At 37.9% G+C, this 21671-nt stretch overlaps 2 protein-coding genes across 2 annotated transcripts; both read right to left on the reverse strand.

Moving 5' to 3' along the window:
• Positions 1-935: 935 nt before the first annotated feature.
• chchd4b (coiled-coil-helix-coiled-coil-helix domain containing 4b) lies at positions 936-3657 on the reverse strand. The gene is made up of 3 exons (XM_042406549.1): positions 3427-3657; positions 2064-2162; positions 936-1973 (listed from the first exon to the last, which is right to left on the reverse strand). The coding sequence occupies exons 1-3, from the start codon at positions 3446-3448 to the stop codon at positions 1651-1653; spliced, it is 444 nt and encodes a 147-aa protein (XP_042262483.1). The 5' UTR covers positions 3449-3657; the 3' UTR covers positions 936-1650.
• Positions 3658-5507: 1850 nt separating this feature from the next.
• sec61a1 (SEC61 translocon subunit alpha 1) lies at positions 5508-12218 on the reverse strand. Its single transcript, XM_042407424.1, has 12 exons — positions 12096-12218; positions 11366-11433; positions 11188-11253; positions 10339-10417; positions 10109-10240; positions 9913-10022; positions 8678-8831; positions 8408-8568; positions 8086-8283; positions 7656-7847; positions 7481-7557; positions 5508-6627 (listed from the first exon to the last, which is right to left on the reverse strand). Exons 1-12 carry the CDS (start codon positions 12100-12102, stop codon positions 6441-6443), a joined length of 1431 nt encoding a protein of 476 aa, XP_042263358.1. The 5' UTR covers positions 12103-12218; the 3' UTR covers positions 5508-6440.
• Positions 12219-21671: the final 9453 nt, after the last annotated feature.

Below are 21671 nucleotides of genomic sequence, written 5' to 3' on the forward strand. Positions count from 1 at the left end.
GAGCTCCTCTCTCCTCCTCCTCCTCTCCATCTGTATGCATTCATGTAACATCAATGCATGTCAATAACTTTGCTTCTTCCCCGGAGTTTTTTTGTGCTTTCTCATCTCGCTGGAAACCCTGGGTTCTGGGCCGAGCCTTCGCGGTCCTTCACAGTCCTGTTGGCATCCTTCCCTTGCTGCTGCTGTGTCATTGTCATTATTGTTATGATTGTTGTTATGATTGTTGTTATTCTGTGTCCCGTCCCCCCCCCCCCCCCCTTTCCCTCTTTCATTCTCTCTCTCAACCCAACCGGTCAAAGCAGATGGCCGCCCACCAAGAGCCGGGTTCTGCTTGAGGTTTCTACCCGTTAAAGGGGAGTTTTTCCTTACTGCTGTCGCCAAGTGCTGCTCATGGGGGAATTGTTGGGTCTCTGTAAATTAAAGAGTACGGTCTTGACCTGCTCTATGTGAAAAGTGCCTTGAGATGACTTTTGTTGTGATTTGGCTCTATATAAATAAAAATTGATTGATTGATTGATTGATACTAATTACTAATAATGTACTAAAAATGTATACTTTCCGGTGCAGTGTAGTAGATGCAGATTAAGTCTGAAAGTAGGACATTATCTACACCATTTCACCCTTCAAAACCATAATAAACTGACATATTTTCTACGTCTGAATAAATGAGAGCTAGTTAACTCATTACTAAGAAAGTTTGTATCCTGACCGAATTACATTTTAACTGCTTCTCTCCTTGCAGGTTGAGTTATAACTGAAAATAATCTAAAGGGAGCAGCAATGTTCTGAACTGTTTGTGTTACTCATTAATTACCAGCTAAGTTACCATCTGCTGGGTGCTAATGATGCCAACACATTTCCAATATCGTGAGTAAAGTATACAGTTGTTTTTGCAAGGTCAACTGTAGGAAATCGAGGGAGGTCTACACTAGTAATATCTCACCAGAACAGTTTTTATTATAAAATTTTCAACAATATTCACTTCAAGTCACTTCAATCATTCCTGTGTTGCACACAGACGGAACAGTTGAGTTCAGGTGAGGTAAAGGTTTTAGGTCTGGTTATAAATTAGCAGACAGAGGACAACTGTGGAAACTGAACGCTACTGAACATTCAACACTAGAAAGTTTCAAGATGTTTTTTAGTTGCAGTTCATTCCTCGCACATCTGCAGATTTAACAACTTTGATAACATTACTAACATAAATGTTGTATAACTCATAATGTACATGTAAAATGAAATATATGTCATGTAGTATGAAAATAATACAGTTAAAAGAGAATGGAAATGAAAAATGTTCAAGTATAAAACATGTTTTTCACTGTAATCTTACAGTTTCAGAGCTTTTTATGTTAAATCAGAGCATGGATTAGTGGACTGTTTATCATGAAACAAAGGAAGTAAAAAAATATCCACTTTACACCTCAGTGTTTATGCTCAGCTTGGTCCTTTAAGTTGTTGATTGAATGAATTTGCAAATCTTGTTTTTCCTGAACATAAGGGCAGGACTGACAAACTTGAATTTCAAGATTGTGATTTTTTTCAACAATATTATATTATTTTAAAAAAGTACAAGTCCATCTTGTTCATAAATAGATTTTTTTTTTTTTTTTTTTTACAACCCTGACGCTCAGATTGACGCGGGGCTCATCATGAGCTTTCCACTGAGCTCTCTGTGTTGGGTTGTGGGGTATCAGAGTCTTGCACAGGAGCAGAGTCTTGTGAGGTCTGCTCTGTTTCAGATGACTTTTCTTCGGGCACCTTGTCATCTTCTTGCGGGTAGAGGTCCGGGTAGCGCTGCATACACTCCTGCATGGCCCTGAACTGCTCCAGGCATTCAGAGCCCTTCACCTCCTCCTTACTGTAGTGGAAACAGGAGAAGGCGTCCTTAAATTCAGTCCCACAAGGACCACTGGCCATCCCGCCGAGGCAGGGGCAGTTCCAGTTGATCTCCCCATTGGGAAGAATCAGACCTAGGATAGGAGAGGAGTTTTGAATTAAAATGCAGGGTAATAAATGTAGGGTTTAAAACTTTACCAGAGCTACTATTTATAGCTCCTCACCTCGCTCCTCATAGGGGTCATTGGGATCCTCCTCTATAAGCTCAGCATTGCTGGGTGTTGCATGATCCTCTTTGGTGGCAAAGATTATTCGGTCTTTACCTATTGTGTAAAATGTGGAAGGACAATTCAAACAAAACATCAGTGGTAAGTATTATGACATCCCATCTATCCCACAACCTCAAATGACCTCAACTGCGTCTACTGGATAGTTTAATATTAAGATGACAATAATCACACTGGTTCTTGTTCCAATCTTCAAATCATCTTATAGAAAATGTCTGCTGAAAAAATAGCAAAAAACACAAAGTACAGATATGCCAAAGATATGTTTGTCATTTAGAAACAGTGTCACCATTATGGAGTTTGCCTGCAAGGAGCTCTGATAAGTTTAATTGTTAACTGTAAAATGTCCCACTGTGTGCATATCTTGGTAAAAACGTATCAATCACCAAATGCAAGGGATCCTTATCAATGCTTATGACATTCATTTAAAAAATTTTTTTTTTGTTTTGTTTCATTTTAACCCTCAAATTAATGTTGTTATTGACTTATTTGTATGTGTGTGCATGTTCAGCCACACATCTCAATGAACTGTGTTATTTAGTGATGAAATGATTAGCCACTTCACTGATTAGCATATTGATAGAGAATAATAGGCAGTTTTGAACAGCTGAGGTCATTTATTAAGCTAAGATGCTAAACATTTTCCAGCTAAGGATTTGCAGCTTTTCTTTGTCTGACTTCATGACAATTGACTTTTGGACAAAAGAAGACATTTGAAAACATCTTCTTGGGTTCTGGGACATTTTAATATGATTTTTTAATTATTTTGTGACTTTTTGTGACATCTTGCACAAGAACAAATCTTTTAATTGAAAAAATAATGGACAGATTAGTATAACATTGAAAAAACACGAGTAAGATTATGTAGCGTGACAGTATGGGCACATTTTTCTCTTGAATTTGAACAAGTCTCATGAATATGAGCAGTTTTCCACCAAAACCAAGGCAGCCACATTTCATCATGATGCCCACGAGTGAAAAACTTAACATACTGTGGTGACAAAGACAAACATTTTGTGAAAACCATCTTAAGATGACTTACTATGAAAACAGTCACTGTAGGTAACACAGACTGTAAGGTTATGGTGCTGCTGGTCAAGGTTAAACTAAACTTTTAGCTAACGCTCCTGTTCACAGATGATGTAACGCTAACAGGTGATGATTTTAATGCTAGTTATTCTCATAATGGCGAGAAACTAGTTACACTACACTTTTAGTTACCGGCTTTTTCATTCAGACTCAAATTAACTTAAATGTTAGCTGTCCAGATGAGTTAGCCAGGCTAGCACAACATGGTTACCTTCCTCTCTGACAGAAGTCATTTCTTCTCGCTGGAACTGATGAAGCTCCTGATTTTTACCTACTGCAGCAGATGGCAGCTCACAGAGAAAAACACGTCGTATTAATACATGACACAACACTACGTGAAAACGTTGGAGGTTTCAGTGCAGCATCAGCAATCAGCAAATATGTTTCACAACTATCCTTGCTATAGCGGCAAGACCATGCAGTCTTCTTCTTTGCTCCTCTCGCGTAGGCCAAATCTTTATTTCCCAGGATGGCGAAGTCATGACCCGCCCTACTCTGCCTCTGATTGGCTAGAATTCGTTAACTTCGTTGCTTGGGCTGGTTAAATTTAGCCATGAGGAGTGTGATTGGTTAGAGTTAGGGAAGTAATATCAGGGTAAGCCAATCAGAGGCAGAGTAGGGCGGGTCATGACTTCACCATCCTAGGAACAAAAAATATCGCTCCTGGTAGAGTAGAGCTCCGGGCCACAGTACTGCCTCCTACAGCTCAAAACCCTGCATGCAAGAAAAAAAAGGAGGCCTCTCCACAAAATGATGCTTGTCATTTCACACAAATAATGTTTGTAAAGAAAAGGAGAAAATCTTGGTATGTACGACTTCTCTCAAACTCTAACTGTACATTATTTACAAATCATTTCACTTTCAAAAATATCTTTAGTCCATCAAAATGTCAGCAAAGAAAGAAGATTTAAGGGAAATACAAACAATCCAATACAACCCTGCAGAAATACTACTTTTTAATGTTAATATAGGGATGAGAGATTAGTTAGGCAATTAACATTGCCATAATAATAACACAATCTATCTTTATATACACAATATATATAACATATAATCACAGTGTATTTTGTCGCATTAAAAGTTGGACAAAAAAATGCTCTCAGGTACTTCAGATCAGTGGTTCTCAAACTTTTTCACATGAAGGACCCCTAAACTGACACAAATTAGACCACTGACCCCCATCTGATAAGATTTTTGCTTTTAGATGTTTTATTACAGAAAGTATATGAAACTGAAATAGTCATACATTCTGTCATTGTGTTACTTATGGATGGAATTATAATGAAAATAAATTATTCCCCTTTTTGCTAGGGACCCCCTGGAATCCCCTCAAGGACCCCTGGGGGTCCCTGGACCCCAGTCTTAGAACCACTGCTGTAGATCACTATGTACAGGTATATGGAGCAACAATCTGTCTATAGAGAGACAATAACGATAATATTAAAAGATCCCCTCCAGACATGTTTTTCGACATATAATAATACTTTTGTCTAATACACAAAAACAATATATATTTCAAAACAATTACCTACATAAAAGATCTTAAAATGACCTCATTCTTGTTAAACTACTGGAGACAAGATGTTTCTTCACTGAAAAGTCTATTCTCAGTATTTGTGCACTGGAGGTTTCAAGTGTCAACATCACACTTGTTGCATACTGGACCACCATTGGCTCCAAACAAGTTGCGATGTCACAAATCCTGCTCATAGGTACACGTGTGAGATTTAAAGTGAGCACAGAGAAACTTTCCTCCTTCAGCAGATGACGGTGAAAACAGCCTTCTGGTGTCAAACTCTGCACAACAAAGCTCAAAGTGAAGTCACATTAAGGAAAATATGTGTTTAAACAGAGGAGGGCTTTGATAATTGCCCTTATAGAAATAGTAGTAGAAGGTAGGAAGGTTCATCTTAAAATTGATCCCTGAGGTATTGTATTAGATTGAAATACATACAGGCATTCAAAATATTTTCTATTTGCTATGGCCAAACTACCTTCCCTACAAAAAATATCAAGCAATTTTCTAGTCTCATTTGTCTGAAGCTAAAAAACTGCACATTGTGAACTGTACTGACATCAAATGTAGTTAAGAAAAAAAACTTCAACATCCTCCATTTGTAGACAACATCTAGAGAAGTAAACAAGAGAACAGTGTGCAACATCGCCAATAGACATCACAATATGTCGGCCAAGTACAAAGACTGCATAACACATAACCCTCAGAGGCAATTCATCGATATTCATCTGGGACACATCAGCACAGAACAAGTCACACAATCAGAAGATTTAGCCTTTTTCCACAAAAGGTTTTTTATTGAGAATGTTTTTCTATAAGTTTGTTCTGAAATGCATTTATTTTTACATATTCAAAAGACTTTATCTTACACTGAAGACAAATTCAAAGTTATTCAATGCATGGCCTATGTACAGAGAAATAATTCATCATGTGTGAAAACAAGTGATTAATATAAAGTATGCTTAAAGCAGACAATTAAAAAAAAAACAAACAAAAATATTCTTAGAACGTGGGCAACAAGAATGAATGTGACATGAGTTAATACTGCAGCTCCCTGGGAATGCCCCACTTCCCCAATTCGAGCTCCACATCCTCTTCTTACAAGATGTTCAGTTAAAAGCTATCACACAGGGACACAAATCAGGAAAATGACAGTACTTGACTCAGCGTCTGACAGTTCAGCTTCTGGTCCACACCTTCACCTGATTGGCAGGTTAACAGAAAAATAAAATAAAGCTGAAAAGACAATGTTTAAACTGAGATAACACCAACCAGAAGATCGAGTGCTTCTACGCACAAAGCAGGCAGTTGACCGCCATCATTCGAGTCGAGTATGCCTGCATACTGAAGCGCTCTCTTGTCAGTCTGAAAAAAAAAAAGGATCAAACTCCTGAAGGACTTCAATTCTTCCACAAAGGAAGCCTTTAAGTGAACCTTGGGGAGCTTTAATCTCGAGTCAGTTAGAAAATCTGATGTACAACTGAAATGTCTGTGTTGCTTTTGGAAGATATGTGGAGGGAGCAAACGGTGTGAATATCAGCACGTGGTTCCACCACCTCGCAACGCTTCATTTCAGCTGAGAATCCTGAGAAGAGATTCCTCAAACGTCCTGAAACCGGAGCGCTGATGATGCAGGGGCTTCACACATAGATGTAAAATAAATGCAAGGTTGGTGATCTTAATCAAAGTTGGTGAGAATGTTGGCTTTTCTAGAAGAGCAGGGCCCCCATGCTGCCTACTTCACTCTGTTCTTTGACAAAGATCTCAAAGTACTGATAGATGATAGTGACAGCCAGCAGGATACCAGTGCCAGAGCCGATGGCTCCGAGGAAGTCGGCCATCACTGATAAACCACCGATACACAGTCCGCCAAAGGCAGCAGCAGTGGGAATGTACCTAGAAAAAAAAACAGGAAAATTGAGAAAAAGGTTAATAATCAAATTTAACCTGCAGGTCAGTAGAAATAATGAAATTAGCAAGAATGGTTGACATTCAAACACATTCATTATAATTGTATAGTAGTTATTAAGCTGTGCTTGTTGTAGATGCACATTCAAATGACTGAGATGCAAACAACTGAGCAAAACATCAACACAAAGAAAAGTAGTCGGACACTTAAAATACTGCCTTTGTTTGGTATATCTTGATAAATAAATATTTTCAGCACTCTGTGACTTCATCAGTGTGCTGAACATTTCTTTCTTTGTTTACTTAGAGTGGTGTTACCAAGGACAACATTGTTATAAATCAATAGAAGGGAGATTACTGTGATGCAAAAAGAGGGGATTTGAGTCTGTTATTAAGATTAGAATACTTACATCTGTATTTCACAATTCCAAATGTAAAATACCTGATGCAAACCATTTTGTTACACTCTTAAAACAATTGTGAACAATGACCGGCGTTGTCAACACTATTAAACAATGTAAAGCAGGTGTGTGAACCTAAAACTGAATGTGTTTCACTATATTTGAACAGAAAAATGATCAAGTGTCACAATGCAGAAATAGCTGAGTCCAATACCACAAAGCAGTAAGTGGTTACACATGTGGCAACAGAGAAAAGTAGGGTTAGATAAATAATATGAGAACTTGTAGCTTTGATTATAATAAGAGTTAAGTGTTGAAAACATTAATGTAAATTCATGATCAAAACTATAAGCATAACTCACTGAGGGGCTTCTTCCATGTTGTATTTATATAAAAATAAACCAAAATGGCCTGTAAGTGAAAAGGATTTGGGATTTTACCTGTTCAGTTCATGGACCATCGAGGTTTCTCTGTGTCCCCTCATCACCATCTGCTGCTCCTTCAGCTGTTTCGCCACCTGAATGATGATGATGAAGAAGAAGAACAGAGCTCTAAAACACAGGCTCTTTGAAATAAACCATTAACACCACCTGCTAGAAAGCAGTTAGGACTTACATCTTTAGCAGAAGAGCCTGAGACTTCAATCCAGGTTTTGGAGAAAAAGGCACATGATCCGAGCATGAAGACGATATAGATGAGTGCATGGACAGGGTCGTCTAGAACGGATCCAAATGACTCAGGAGGAGAGAGGTAGTAACAGAGTCCACCCACAGGATAGGCACGGGCTGGACCACCAGACGTTGTGTCCTACAAACAGGAGAAAATAAAGAATACAAGCTTTAAGGGGCTGAAAAATGTTTTATGTTTGTTTTATTATCTAGAATGAACAAAAGCTTGAGCCCAGAACTTATAATTTCCAAATTCAAAATATGTTATATTAACAGTAAAATGAAAAACAAAGGATTGTATTGATGATGACTCTTATAATAAAACTGAAAAAACTGAACTGAAAGCTGCGAAAAGTTGTGATTAAATGTATACTTACAGACCAAGTTCCAAGCAGATTCACCAGGAAATTACCACTGAAGCGTGTGGAAAGCATCTGGGAGATAACGTACAAGTTGGAGACCAAAGCAGACTGCAGGATGATGGGAATGTTGGAGGTGTAGAAGAGCTTGATGGGGTAGGTGTTGTACTGGCCACGGTAGCGAGCTGACTTGATGGGCAGATCCACCCTGAATCCCTGTGAGAAGAAGACAACCGTTAACAATTTATCAGTCCTCCTTTTCAATTTTCATCATCCTTTAAGAATGAAAACTTTAAAAGGTTTACAGTGAATCGCACCAAACAAAAGGCCAGCAACTCACCTGAAAGTATATCACTACAGCAAAGACAAACACTGTGGCGATGAGGTTCATCAGGTTGGGTAGGTTCTGTCTGTAGAAGGCTTCTCTCAGAGCACGCACTTTGTCTGTCCTTGTAGCCAGCAGATGGAAAAGAGCAATGATTGCTCCCTCAAACTCTGTGCCTGGAAACGCAAACAGTCACAAAATGAAGCACATTTCTTACAGACTTTGATCACTGCCATGGCATGTACATTTATCCACGTATTCGCCGACTTCTCCATGGTCTCTTACCTCTGCCGGTGTTCACAGTCGTGGGGCTAAAAGCCTTCCAGACAATTGTCTCACAGATGTTGGTGGCAATGAACAGTGAGATTCCTGAACCGAGACCGTAGCCCTTTTGGAGCAACTCATCCAGCAACAGCACGATCAGTCCGGCCACAAACAGCTATGGGAAGAACACAACAGATACAGTCAGATATTGTTTCACTTTGTCATTAACTTTTCTTTCAGGGAGGATTTAGCTGAAGTAAGTTAGAACATTTGATTTCACAATTAAACTTGATAAAAAGTATTAGCTTCTAAGATCAGTACTTCCTGTTCCACTGGTACCTTGTAAGTGAACTCAATTAATCTAAACAAACCTGTTGGTTGTGTAAGTCTAATAATAAGTAAGGACTATTTTAGTTTTCTGATGCAACTTAATAACAAGTTTCTCTGAGATAACTTTGGTGCATCTCTCGCACTTCAATAAGCCTTCAGTTCTACAGTTTTGAGCTCTTTATTTCAAGAGGAAACATATGTTTGATAATGTGTAGTTTAACCCTTTCATGCATGGTGTCCACTACAGTAAACAGATATTTGGAAGCCATCTTGAACCATTTAAGTTGTAGTACCATGTCCCAACTACCAGGTGGTGAACCCCCAAAGTGTTGTCTACAATTCCATCTGAATGTCATTTTTGACTCTCTCTGTGATTTTGTGATATTGAATCATAAATTCAAAATGGTGGAGGGTGGAGGAAATGCACCAAGTAGCTCAGGAATATCTGTGAAATACTTTTATTCTCAGAGAAAAAAAAGTTTTTAATAATATTTTTCTTGTACATTATTTTCTGTGACTGAAAATGACCCTTTGTTGCATGTTGCTTCATGCAACAAAGGGTACATTCTGTCTATTGCGCCTAGGTCTTGTTTTTCAAATATCCTCTCTATTGTTGTAGTTATTTAATGTTCCTATGTGTATTCATACCATTTGCTCTTAGAAATATATATATATATATATATATACACACATATATTTCCATAAACTCACTGTAAGGGAGAAGTCTGTGATAATAAAACATCCATCTTTAACTTTAGCGAAGCAGTAATCAGTATCAGTAATTAAAAATAAATCAGTTAGTTTGTTTCCTTCGTATCAGTATTTCCAATGTTCACATATTATTATTTTTAATTTGAAGTTCAAGCTGAAAGAACCACATGTTCTAATCTTATATTTTCACTCAAATTAGATCTTCCTGTTCTCACCTGAATGATGATGAGCAAACAGATTCCAGCACCCATCTCTGAGGGATCTCCATACATGCCAGTCATCACATAAACGATGGCCTGGCCAATGGTGATGATCATTCCAAACACTGAAATACATCAAGAAGGGTCAGATAATCTTTAACTGTAAATCCCTACCACATCTTCACAACTCAACTGATAACGGCTTTCTTACATTTCTGAGCTCCGTTGAAGAGGGCTCTGTCCTTTGGTGTGTCTCCAACTTCGATGATCTTAGCTCCAGCGAGCAACTGCATGATCAGGCCTGAGGTGACGATAGGTGAAATACCCAGCTCCATCAGAGTACCTGGAGGGAAATATTCAGGTTAGGGCATACCAGCAGCAGAGCAGACACACAGGATATACGTCATTGCATTTCTTTTCAAATAACAGCTAGACAAATACCTCTGTTTGAGGCCAGAATTACTCTCATCCAGTAGAATGGATCTGCAGAGTCTGAGGACATGATGCCAAAGAGGGGGATCTGGAGAAAAAAAGTGAGAAGATAAATATTTGTTAGCAGGAGTCTAATTACTTTGACACAACTAAGTGTTGGAGATAATGTTCATGCTACACACACCTGTTTTAATCCTTTCACAAAATGTTATCAAATCTAATAAAAACTGTCCAGTGCAAAATTTTGTACAAATATATAGTATTTCAGTTTTGAAAGTTTAACAATTTCAACACACATATTCCTAAACAGTAAACTCAAACTGTGGTGCCAATTTCACTGCAGGTGGTTAAGTAATGATTAGTGCTGAAATTATATGTTTAAATCAAAATTGAGAAAGACTTGCTTGCTTTTCTGTTTCATATCATCCTAAACTGACTTCTTTGAATTTTAAGTCAGACACGGTTTTTATATTTTAAGCATAAATTTGGGCTCTGATTAGCTATGATGGGCTGCTGTCCAATGTTTGGATATTTTATACATAAACTGAATGATCATGAATAATTGATAGGTTAATAAGGAAAACAGCTGTTGCACCTATTCATAATGGTGACATTATATACATAAAACATGAAGTTTGTAGTTTATTAAGAGTTTATATTGTGTTTTAATTGCAAAATGTTGAACATTGGAGTCATATATTGTAGATTTGCATCTCCATGAAGAGTAGCTGGTTATATGTCTTAATCAAATGAATCACCTAAAGTGTTTCCTCAGCAAAAACGTCATAGAATGTCAAACTGGAGCAAAAGACTAGTCATTATGTTAAAGTATTGACTGTAATAAATTATGACACTCACCTGGCAACACACCAGGAAGATGAAGAGAGTGATGGCTGTCCATAGCACCTTCTCTCTGAACTGGATCTGTTGGTCAAAAAAATTATAAGTTTAATATCAGGTAGCTAACAGGTTTATTTTACTGCCAAATACAAAGGTAATGGTAATATTGGGGGTGTAGTGAAAGAAAAAAACCCACCTTTCTTTCAGGTTTTTGAATCTCTGGCAGCACTGCACAGAATGGCTTTATCACCTCCAAGAATTTGACTAAAAACAAGAAAATATGAAACAAGAAAATGTTTCAGTGATTTATCTGGACATAGTAGCTGGTCATCAGTGGGACGTGGCAGTGAATGGGGGGCGGACTCAATACTACAATATAGCTACATGTATCAATATCAAGCAGATTTAATATCGAATAAAGCAATTTTGTTTCACAGTAATAGTAGCTATTTTGCTAGACCTTTACATGATCATTGTCATACATTTCTTGTTAGCATTAAGCAGACGATAGGAGCAGCAGGCTCAAGATAAAACCGGCGGTGTTATGCGTCGTCATCACTAGACTTGTCAATGTCTTTGAATGAGTGGCTAACAAGTTAGCTTACGAGACATTTCTAACCGGCTCAAACCAGCGTGGCGCTTCTAGGATTTCTCTAAAGGCAAGAAATCTAGCTTACAAAAAATACTGTCTAACTGTCTAACCACTAACAACTTATTATCACAAAACGGATCACAAAGGTACAAAAAGCAACTCCCAACCAGTTAGCTAGCTAGCAACGTAAGCTAGCATGCTATCAACGCCAGCGCTACTACGTTACCGTTAGCTGACTAAGTTGACAAAAAAACATCAAAACAGCATTCAGGGGCTTGCTATAGAGGTTCTAGATAGCAGTCTCATACAACTCTTGTGCCGAAGTGATACTCACTGCCCATGATGTCCCAACTGTTCACCGAGGTGCTCCTTAACTGAGAAAATCTGACCAGACCTCACTACTGACTGAGGCGACGAGCAGGAGGAGACACTGTAGAGACACGTCACCACTACAGACAGCAGACTCCACATTTAAAGAGGCACTCCGCTATGATGTAGACAAATCTCTGCGATGTTCCTGAATAATAATGACGGTAATAATAATAATAATGATTTATCTTTTTGTATTGAAAACATATTAATATCCATTAAAGGACGGGTTCACAGTTTTTCTTAGTCTTACTTAAAACAGTACGCATGTGCCCAAATGAACACTGAAATAGTTTTTTTTTTTTTTTGCCATAATCATTCCTCCTATTCATACTAGCCATTCATATTGCTTAAAACAGTCCTTCTTCTGTGCAAAAATGTCTTTAAAAGTTCATGTGAAGTTAACATGAAGCTTCAGCCGTCCAAATTAGTCAAATCAAGCGACAAATTAAAGGAAAATCCTAAATAAAGGAGTGGAAAAACATAACAAATGCGGATGCTTCTACATAGGTGCACTGCATGGTAGGCTACAATTAAGAAATTAACATCCAATCATGCTCTGTGTACATGTATAAAAATGCTGACAGGCCCAGTTGATTTTCACTTTGTATCAAGATGGTAAGAGAAAAAGACTTTGAAAGTGACTTTGAAAGAAGGTACAGATGGCAGGTCTGCAAGACTGCTCAACTGGCTGGTGTTTCAACAGGAACAGTGACTAAAGTGACATCTGCATTTAAATTTACGGGAAAGACATCAGCAAATAGGGTCAGAAGTTATGGTTGACAAAGCACATTTGATGACCTTGATGCTTGTGCATTAGTGTGAAAAACAGAAGAGCAACTCTTCCTCAAGTGACTGAGAGTGTCAATGCAGGACGTGATCAGACTGTGTCAGCAAGAACAGTCTGTCAATACTACGAGAGAGATAATATAGTAGAGCTCCAGTACATAAACCCCTCATTACAAAGATGAACGTTTGAGAGTTCAGTGGTGCAAAAACCATAAGAATTGGTCTACAGAGATGTGGAAAAAAGTAATATACTCAGATGAGTCATCCTGCACTATATTCTCGACAAGTGGGCGAGTGCATGTTTGGCGTACACCAAGAGAACTGTACAAGTCTGAATGCTTGACCCCTACAGTGAGGGGATCTGGTGGCTCTGTTATGCTGTGGGAGGCATTTTGCTGGCATGGTTTGGGTCCACTTGTCGCCTTAGAGGGAAGGGTCACTGCAAATCAATACAAAGTTGTTCTGAGTCATCACCTTTATCCTATGCTGAAACATTTCTATCCTGATGGGAATAATCTCTTCCAGGATGACAATGCCCCCATCCATAGGGCACGAGGGCTCACTGAATGGTTTGATGAGTATGAAAATGATATGAATCATACACTGTAAAATATTTTACTGTGAGTTTACAGTAAATTACCGGATACTAGTGGCATTACTTTCACAGTAAGCTACTGTGACATTTTCAGTCAGTTATTGTAAAATGATAGTAGTATACTGTGACTTCACAGTCAATTACTGTGATACAGCAGTATGTTGCTGTACAATTACTGTATTGAACTGTAACTTTGCAGCAAATAACTGTAATAATAAAATATGCTGCTGTAGAGTACAAATGTCCACTAGATTACTGTGATATAGCAGTATGCTGTTGTATAATTACAGTATATACTGTAAAAGTAATGCAGCTCAGTAGCCAGTAATTTACTGCAAAATTTACACTTAAAATAACATTGAAAAATGCTGCAATGCATATGACGTGTTGACATTTTCTTTCTGTTAACTCACAACAAAAAGGTTAGATTCAAACAAAGACACAAGCAAAATCAACTTAAGATATTTATTTTGCAATTTTATATGCATTTTGCACTAATTATACATTTATTAATTTTACATTAATAAAAATAATCATCAATTCATACTTGAGGTTGTTTTACCTTCCTTTTTTTTGTATTTACCAACACAATGTAAAATAGCATATCTGCAGTCACAGTAATAGTGAGTGCACTACCATATATGAAAGAATGGGTTTACTTTTTTCATGCCTGACTGAAAACTCATGTGACCATTTGTATATTGCAGTACTTTGAGTCATTGTTAGCTGTACTCATTCCTCTTGTCTACACTGGCTGTGAAGAATCTGCTGATGTGATTCCAATACAAGACATCAAAGACGAATCCAAAGTTCTCATTCTGTACAGGTATTATAGTTCAGCTGAAGATAATATGAAAATTCATCAGTATGAGTTAGAACAATATTCCCTCTTTGTGTGACAATCCCTCTGCCAAAGCTCAGCAAGGAAACACCATCTGTGGAAACACAAGGAGGGAATATTGCACTAAAAATATCAATTCTGAATAAACCTTGAAGCTATTAGCTTTGGCTGAATTTTGAAATGTTTGCACAGGATGACTGCAGATTTTGTCCCCAATCACTTACATGGGGGTTGTTTTAGAGCTCTTCTCTTCCTGTGTGGACAGAGGGATCAGTTACAACAAACAATAACGTTTTAAAGATAAACAAGGATATGTCTGTATCGTTTCATGACAGACTTGAAAAATGTGAATGTATCCTTTAAGACCTGATCCTGGGAAATGTAAGATGTGCCTTGTGCATGTTTGGGAGAAAATTGATAACAATATAGTTCACGTCAGTCCAAAATCTCCCATAGGTGTTCAACTGGGTTGAGATCTGGTGACTGTGAAGGTCATAGCATATGATTCACATCATTTTCATACTCATCAAACTATTCAGTGACCCCTCGTGCCCTGTGAATGGGGGCATTGTCATCCTGGAAGAGACCACTCCCATCAGGATAGAAATGTTTCATCATAGCATAAAGTTGATCACTCAGAATGACTTTGTATTGATTTGCAGTGACCCTTCCCTCTAAGAGAACAAGTGGACTCAAACCATGCCAGTAAAATGCCCCCCACAGCATAACAGAGCCACCAGATCCCCACTGTAGGGGTTAAGGTTTTTCCTTTAATTTGCTCAAACTGAGCAAATATTGGCAGGGGAATTAAATCCTATTAGGACTGATTCTGCAGTGAAATGTTTAGGGAAAATGTTTTTTTTTTATTAAATGGGTATTCATATTTAAATGTAATATAATGTTTAATTAAATTTAAGACAGGCTTGTTTAATATTTGAAAACACCATTTGAACTCAACAATATAACAGTAACCAACTAATTTACACTGACAAATGACATGGAACAAGGGAGAGCCACGAGAGAAAGAGAATTTTCCAAAAATTAATTATTATACACGTAACCTTGAAAGAAAAAATTAAAAGTATTTGTCAATAACGTACCCCTTCAAGGTACTCAATTATATATTTATATGGAACTTTATTAATTACATAACTGTTTATGAGCACAAACAAATCCAATCTGAAATCAATCTAAAGTCAAGTTCTGAAAGCAAGCAGAAAATATATATATACATACCAAATCTGTACTACACAAGAACTACGCATAAACATTTCTTTGTTCAAACTCAGTTAAAACAAAAATATTACCAATATATCAGATGGTTTAAAGATGGGTTTTTTCAGTGTTCGGTCAGTAAGTGTGAAACCCAAACAGAAGATCAGATCTAGCAGCAGAAACTGGCTGATGAAAGTTGATAATGACAGCTCAGGTCACACTGAACTTGGCTGTAATTTGATGTGAATGGGGCAGAGTGAAGCACCTGAAAGCATCATGGAGTCTTTGTCCATACTCTTCTTGGCATGATTCAACACTCCAGTCATAGAGCTCTCATGAACCATTATCTTGTTGCCCACAATCAGGATGTAGGCAGCAGGCAGGAGGTCACCTGGAACACAGACACACACAGGTACACTGTAATAACAGCTGACCCTTAACTAGTCTTTATGTTACATCATTACAGCATCTGTCTGTCACACAAGGGTGGAAATATTTGGATGTTTTGTTTTCTAATGATTATGAAATAGTGATGTTGTGACACCAACAGAGTGAAATTGGCTCTTTATCATTAACAAACATAATTATTCTGTTGTGGTTTTCAACTTTATGACACACAATTTCACTACCTCCAGGATTATTATAAGACTATAATACAGACTGTTGCATTCTGGTGTTCACATGTTAATATTTAATTATCCCTAGAAGGTAGTTTGTGTTGAGATGACAAGATTATTCTGTCATCAGTGGGCTCTGTCGGATAATCTAGAGGAACAAGAACACAGTATCGGGAAAGAATCCCTGCAGTTCAGATTTTCAAATGGATTTTTTTTTAAATACTAGTGCCAAAAGGATACATGACTTTCTTTACATTTATTATGAACTTACAGGATTCAAACCAAAAAGGAACAAGAGCTAGATATGATCACAAATTGGAAGCGCAACCCTCCCAAGCAAACAACTAGAAGTATGTTCGTAGCGCTATGGTACGAGCCATTTTTATTTATTTTTTTTAAATCACTACAGTCTATCATGGTCCCTCTAGGTGCCCTCTACTGTCCTGACTACTGGTGGGGACCAGAACTTCAGCACTGATACTAAAACAATACATCTTTTGATACCTTACTTTAAAAAATAAATATAAAGATGCTTTTCTATAAAACCCTTTTTTTATTGAACAAAAAATTCCAAAGTTGTCAAAACTGGCAAAATGATTATTTAAACTGATCAAACTATCTGATCAAAGAATAAGTCAACAAGATAATGAATCTGAACAGATATTTGATGTCAACTTTCAGTTTATGATCCACAGTGCTGCGACACATTTCAGTCATTACCGGAAAAGTATTGAGGTTTGACACCCTGCTCTAGGGCTGTGCAATAAAACAATAACTATCTCGATATAATTTTCCTCAATAGCAATAGAGCAAATGTTCGATAAATGTTCAATATAATTCAACAGAGAGGGAGAGAGAGAAGCTATTGCAGGGGCTATGCTGGGCTACTGGGGCCTGGCTAACTACAGCAGCTGATAGTTGGGTTTTCATGGTGTAGAGCTGTGCTTCTAACTCACTGAGCCTTGCATGCATCACAGCAAATAAACTGCTTTTATTACATGTACCATTATCACTAAAGGAGGCAGGGGAATAGCTAAACATAAGACACACCAAGGAAGTGAGAGCAGGAGAGTGAGAGGGAGAGAGAGAAGCCATCGCTAACTGCTAAGCTAAAGTAACTAGCAGATCTGAACAGTGTATGTAACTGTGTGATTAGTGAGAAAGCTAAAAGAAGGAGAGAGCTATGAGTGCTTGAGCAGAACTAGTGTAAGTTTAAATGCAGGGCTCAACATTAAGGCTTGTCCAGGACAAGTGGATTTATTTGTAGGGCAAGTGGAAGAGAAATTTACTTGAGGTTTAAAGTCATAAAACCAAAACAAAACAACCCCCCTCCCTCCAAAACCACACGTCTTCGTGTTATATGCAGTGTTTCCCCTACCATTGCCTGACCCCCCGCCCCTCCTGAGAAGAAACAAATAAAAACAAATGTAGCTTGTACTAGCAGGATAGTAGTAGTGGAAGTAGGCTCGCACGTGTTCATATGTGTGTTGCATAGACTGTATCTGGTGTGTTGTAATCCGTGCCGTAGTAGAGGCTAAACAGAGACTTACGGAGGCCCCTTACATTTTGTTAGGGACAGGCTTTACTGGGAATTATTCTACAATGCAGGTTTTTTTTTTTAAAACTAATTGTTTCCATCCAGTTTTAACAATGAAACCTGGGAGATTGTCCTAGTCTCAGTGAGCGAAGCATTAAGAGACTGACCTGTGAGTCTATCTAGTTATAAGGTGCAAAGGTTATGCTTTATGCTCACATGGTTCGTATCTGGTGTTTAAGTCTCTCTGCAGTAGTGTGGTGTTCTGTGGGAACAGAGAGTAGACTAGTTTCCTCTGGAGCAGTACAACATGTCAGGACATGGTTAGATCTCCTCGGACAAGCCGCAGCTGCTGCAAGTGCTGCAGGGCCGCAGCTGACTGTCAGTCTAAACAGGTTTTTAACTCAGCACCTCTCTTCATGTTGTCTGAGATGATACTCTGAGTAGGGTTGGGCCGATTGGTGATGTCATCATTCATTGCTGATGGCTGACAAGTCATCAACCACTTAGCCTCTACCATCGTGATTTAAAGGTGCAGTGTGTAGAAATAAGTGGCATCTAGTGGAACGGACTTGGCAGAAATTGAATATAATATTTATAAGTACGTTTTAATTAGTGTATAATCACCTGAAAATAAGAAGAATTGTGTTTCGTTACCTTAGATTGAGCCATTTATATCTACATAGGGATGTATCTCAATGTGGAGACGCAGCTGCGGGGAGATCGCTGTATATAACTCTGTATTAGTTATATGTTCCAATGTGGTGCTAGAACAAATCAATAGGACGGGCATTTGATTTTTGTGAGGGGGCACACACTGCATTGTATATTTGTTTATCCTGTTATCAAACAAGTTGAACACAGCTTTGGACAGAGAGTACTCTGACCCCTGGTCCTCCCGCTAGTTAAAAACAAACAAATTTGGTCTTTCCAAACGGGAATGATATGTGTATGTGTTGATTTGCATATAGAGTGGGTAAGTGAGATCCAATCACAAGAGGTCACTCAAGACGCATGTGGAGACGCATGTTAATACCAGGTGTGAACAGGGCCTCTGAGACCAGCATGGCAGATCAGTGAGCAGAGCACTGAGCATGCTCTGTGCTTTCAGGTGAGAGGAATAAAATTCAAAGTTGAAGATGCATCTGCCCCCCAGCTGTCGCCATGGAGACACCCAGAAAATCAAAGCAGTGTGATAGATTTTCCACTGATTTCAAGCTGCTGCTGACATTTTACTGCTCTCTGGCAGCAGTTGACAAGACACTGAAGGTGTTTACTGAGTGTGTGCAAGACAGATGCACTAAATGAATTAATGATGAGGTGGAAAATGTCAAAAGACAGATGTGCTGTATAAGACAAACTGAATCCACTGACAGACAGTCCACTGTCAATATAAGACATACAAATAATAGGGAGAGATGCGATAATAGAGGTTGGCTATGTATTCTGCTGGATTTATTGTCAGTTTTGCGTAGAAAATTCTCTGCCTCTGAAGACCAGGTGTAAACAACTTACTAGAGCCCCAAGGAAGGTTATGGTGGGTAAAAGAAACATGCATTAAATATAGGCTTGTATATAACTAAAAAACGATTATTAGAAAGTAAAATGAAGCAATTACACTATTATTAATGAATGAAATCTGATTACTGTAACACAAATGAATGGTCGACAGGGTGGTTTGTGCTCATTAAACTTGAATTTGAACTTGACCATAAACTGTAAAATCACTACAGGCTGCAACTCCATGTTTCTGTCTTTTGTTCAGACATTTCAGTGTGTGGTAATACATTAATGCATTTAACACCATCTCCATCTGCTCTGCTCTGCTGCTACTGTCCTGTGCCTTCCTTGTGTATATTTTGATTATCACTTCATCTCATTTTCATTTCCCATTAACATGTTTATTATTTCCTAATGTATTAATACTTTGATATATGCTAAAGATTATATCATAATTTAAGAGCCATATTATAAGTCATTGTAAGTAAGTTTAACCAAAGTCAAAATAAACGTTTTGTAATAATCAAGATCACTGTTAATATTTTTTTTTCCTGAGGTTCATGGTCATAGAAATCCCACTGCTCACCTGCGCCTGTAAGCTTTGCTTCACTGGCAGAATACATCTGGAGGTCAATCACAGGCAGAGTCTGAGGAGCTGACAGGGACTCTGTGAGTGTAGGGAGATAGAAAGATCAGATCATTTAAAAGACCTCATGAGAAAACAAACAAGCAACTCTGTGGAAACGAGTGCAGAAATATTATATTATAATATTAATATTATTACTGAGCTAGCAGGCTAACTAGCTGAGGAGTTTAGATGTTTACTACTATTAGCAGTCCCATTATCATACGAAAATAAGCAATGTTGTCTTAATGCACGATGTATTAAAATGTTGTGTTGAGACATTAACACAGTTTGAAGTTTTACAGACTGTGGCCTACACTAAATATATCTGACTGATACTCCCAAGCGCATAGACAGTAATGTTATTTCTGGCTGTGCAGTCTGAACAGCTCCTGCAAGAATCCATTTCAAAGTATCATTCTGGGTTAATGTTGGTGGTTGAGACACTTTTTCTACAGAAATAAGCTGTGTCTAAATTCAGGGACCACATCCTTCAAAGGCTGCATTTGAAGACCAAGGCTGTCCCATTTTGAAGGCTCCTTCAAATGTGGCTGAGAAATGCGGCCTTCTTTGGTCAAATTTAAAGTACTTCTTCCACTACTGCTGGGATATGTATGGTAAAGAAACAAATAAGTAGCTACTGAATTATTGAAGTAATTGCAACAATAACTATCATTTTAAAAATCTTCACCTTTGGCTTTCAGCACGTCTACTCTGATCAGCAGATATTGACTGTTCCACTATTCCTCCCTGCATGAATACATGCATGTCTCCACCAGAGAGCAGTAGTGGCCTGAAAATAATATAGTTCAGACAGTGCAGTGCCTGTGAAGATAGTTTGAGACTTATCATCTCACACAGACCCTCTCTGAAGCCAGGCTGACTGTCAGCAGAGACAGAACCACACATACATCTAGTGGTTGATAAAATAATATGTAATATTCTTTACAACATCATTTGTAAAGATAATCATGTTCAGTTATTGTGACTGAAAGAGAGTGCTGATGAATCTTTATCCTCAAACTCTCTCATCAGTAAACCAACCCTCACCAACACAGACCGAAGGACCCTAAACAACAATTATTTCAATTCATGTAGAAACTACAAATTTTGGAGATTAGTGTGTTTACTAATCTCTGACAGTCTTAACAAATACTGAACATTACAAACTTTACTTCAAAAAACAAACAGACCACCCAAAAAGCATACTTCCTTCTTCCATCCTTTCCTTCTGCCCTTCTTTTCTTCTTTCTCTACTTTCTCACATTTCCTTCCTTCTTTTCTTCCTTTTTTCCTTCTTCCCTTCTTTCCTTCTTTAGGTCCCTCTTTCCATTTTTACTTCCTTCCTCACTTCCCTTTTTACTTCCTTCTTTTCCTTTTTTATTCAATTCTTTCCTGCATTACGTCTATCTTTCCTCTTTTACTTCCTTCTTTACTTCCCTCTTCCTTTTTACTTTTTACTTCCTTCTCTACTTCTTTATTTCCTTCTTTCTTCATTTTCTTTCTTTTTCCCTTCTTCATATCCTTCTTTCTTTCTTTCTTTCTTCCTTTCCTTTCCTTTTTTACATTATTCTTTACTTCCTTTCTTCACCTTTTACATCCTTTCCTTCTCTATTTCTTTCCTTCCTTTTTCCTAACTTATTCGTTCTTTTGTTCTTGACGTCATTCTTCCCTAGTTTACGCTTGTCCTTCCTTCTATCCTTTTTCCTTCCTTCTTTATCTCATTCTGTCCTTCTTTACCTCTTTCTTTTCTTCCTTCCTTATTTCTTTGTTTTCCTCCTTTACTTCCTTCTTTCCTTCTTTAGTTCCTTCTTTCCTTCTTCAC

This window comes from Thunnus maccoyii, chromosome 3, assembly GCF_910596095.1.
Source record: "Thunnus maccoyii chromosome 3, fThuMac1.1, whole genome shotgun sequence".
Taxonomy (NCBI): Eukaryota; Metazoa; Chordata; class Actinopteri; order Scombriformes; family Scombridae; genus Thunnus; species Thunnus maccoyii.

What these genes read in the sequence shown, in the direction of transcription:
- sec61a1 (XM_042407424.1), bottom strand. An exon ending in TTCAAAAACCTGAAAGAAAG is followed by an intron (nt 11,254 to 11,365) that starts GTGGGTTTTTTT and finishes TTTGACCAACAG; the next exon opens with ATCCAGTTCAGAGAGAAGGT. An exon ending in ATCTGCTTGGAACTTGGTCT is followed by an intron (nt 7,848 to 8,085) that starts GTAAGTATACAT and finishes TCCTGTTTGTAG; the next exon opens with GACACAACGTCTGGTGGTCC.
- chchd4b (XM_042406549.1), bottom strand. Translation starts at nt 3,448, where the DNA reads ATGACTTCTGTCAGAGAGGAAG. An exon ending in GACTTCTGTCAGAGAGGAAG is followed by an intron (nt 2,163 to 3,426) that starts GTAACCATGTTG and finishes TTTACACAATAG; the next exon opens with GTAAAGACCGAATAATCTTT. An exon ending in TGACCCCTATGAGGAGCGAG is followed by an intron (nt 1,974 to 2,063) that starts GTGAGGAGCTAT and finishes CTCCTATCCTAG; the next exon opens with GTCTGATTCTTCCCAATGGG.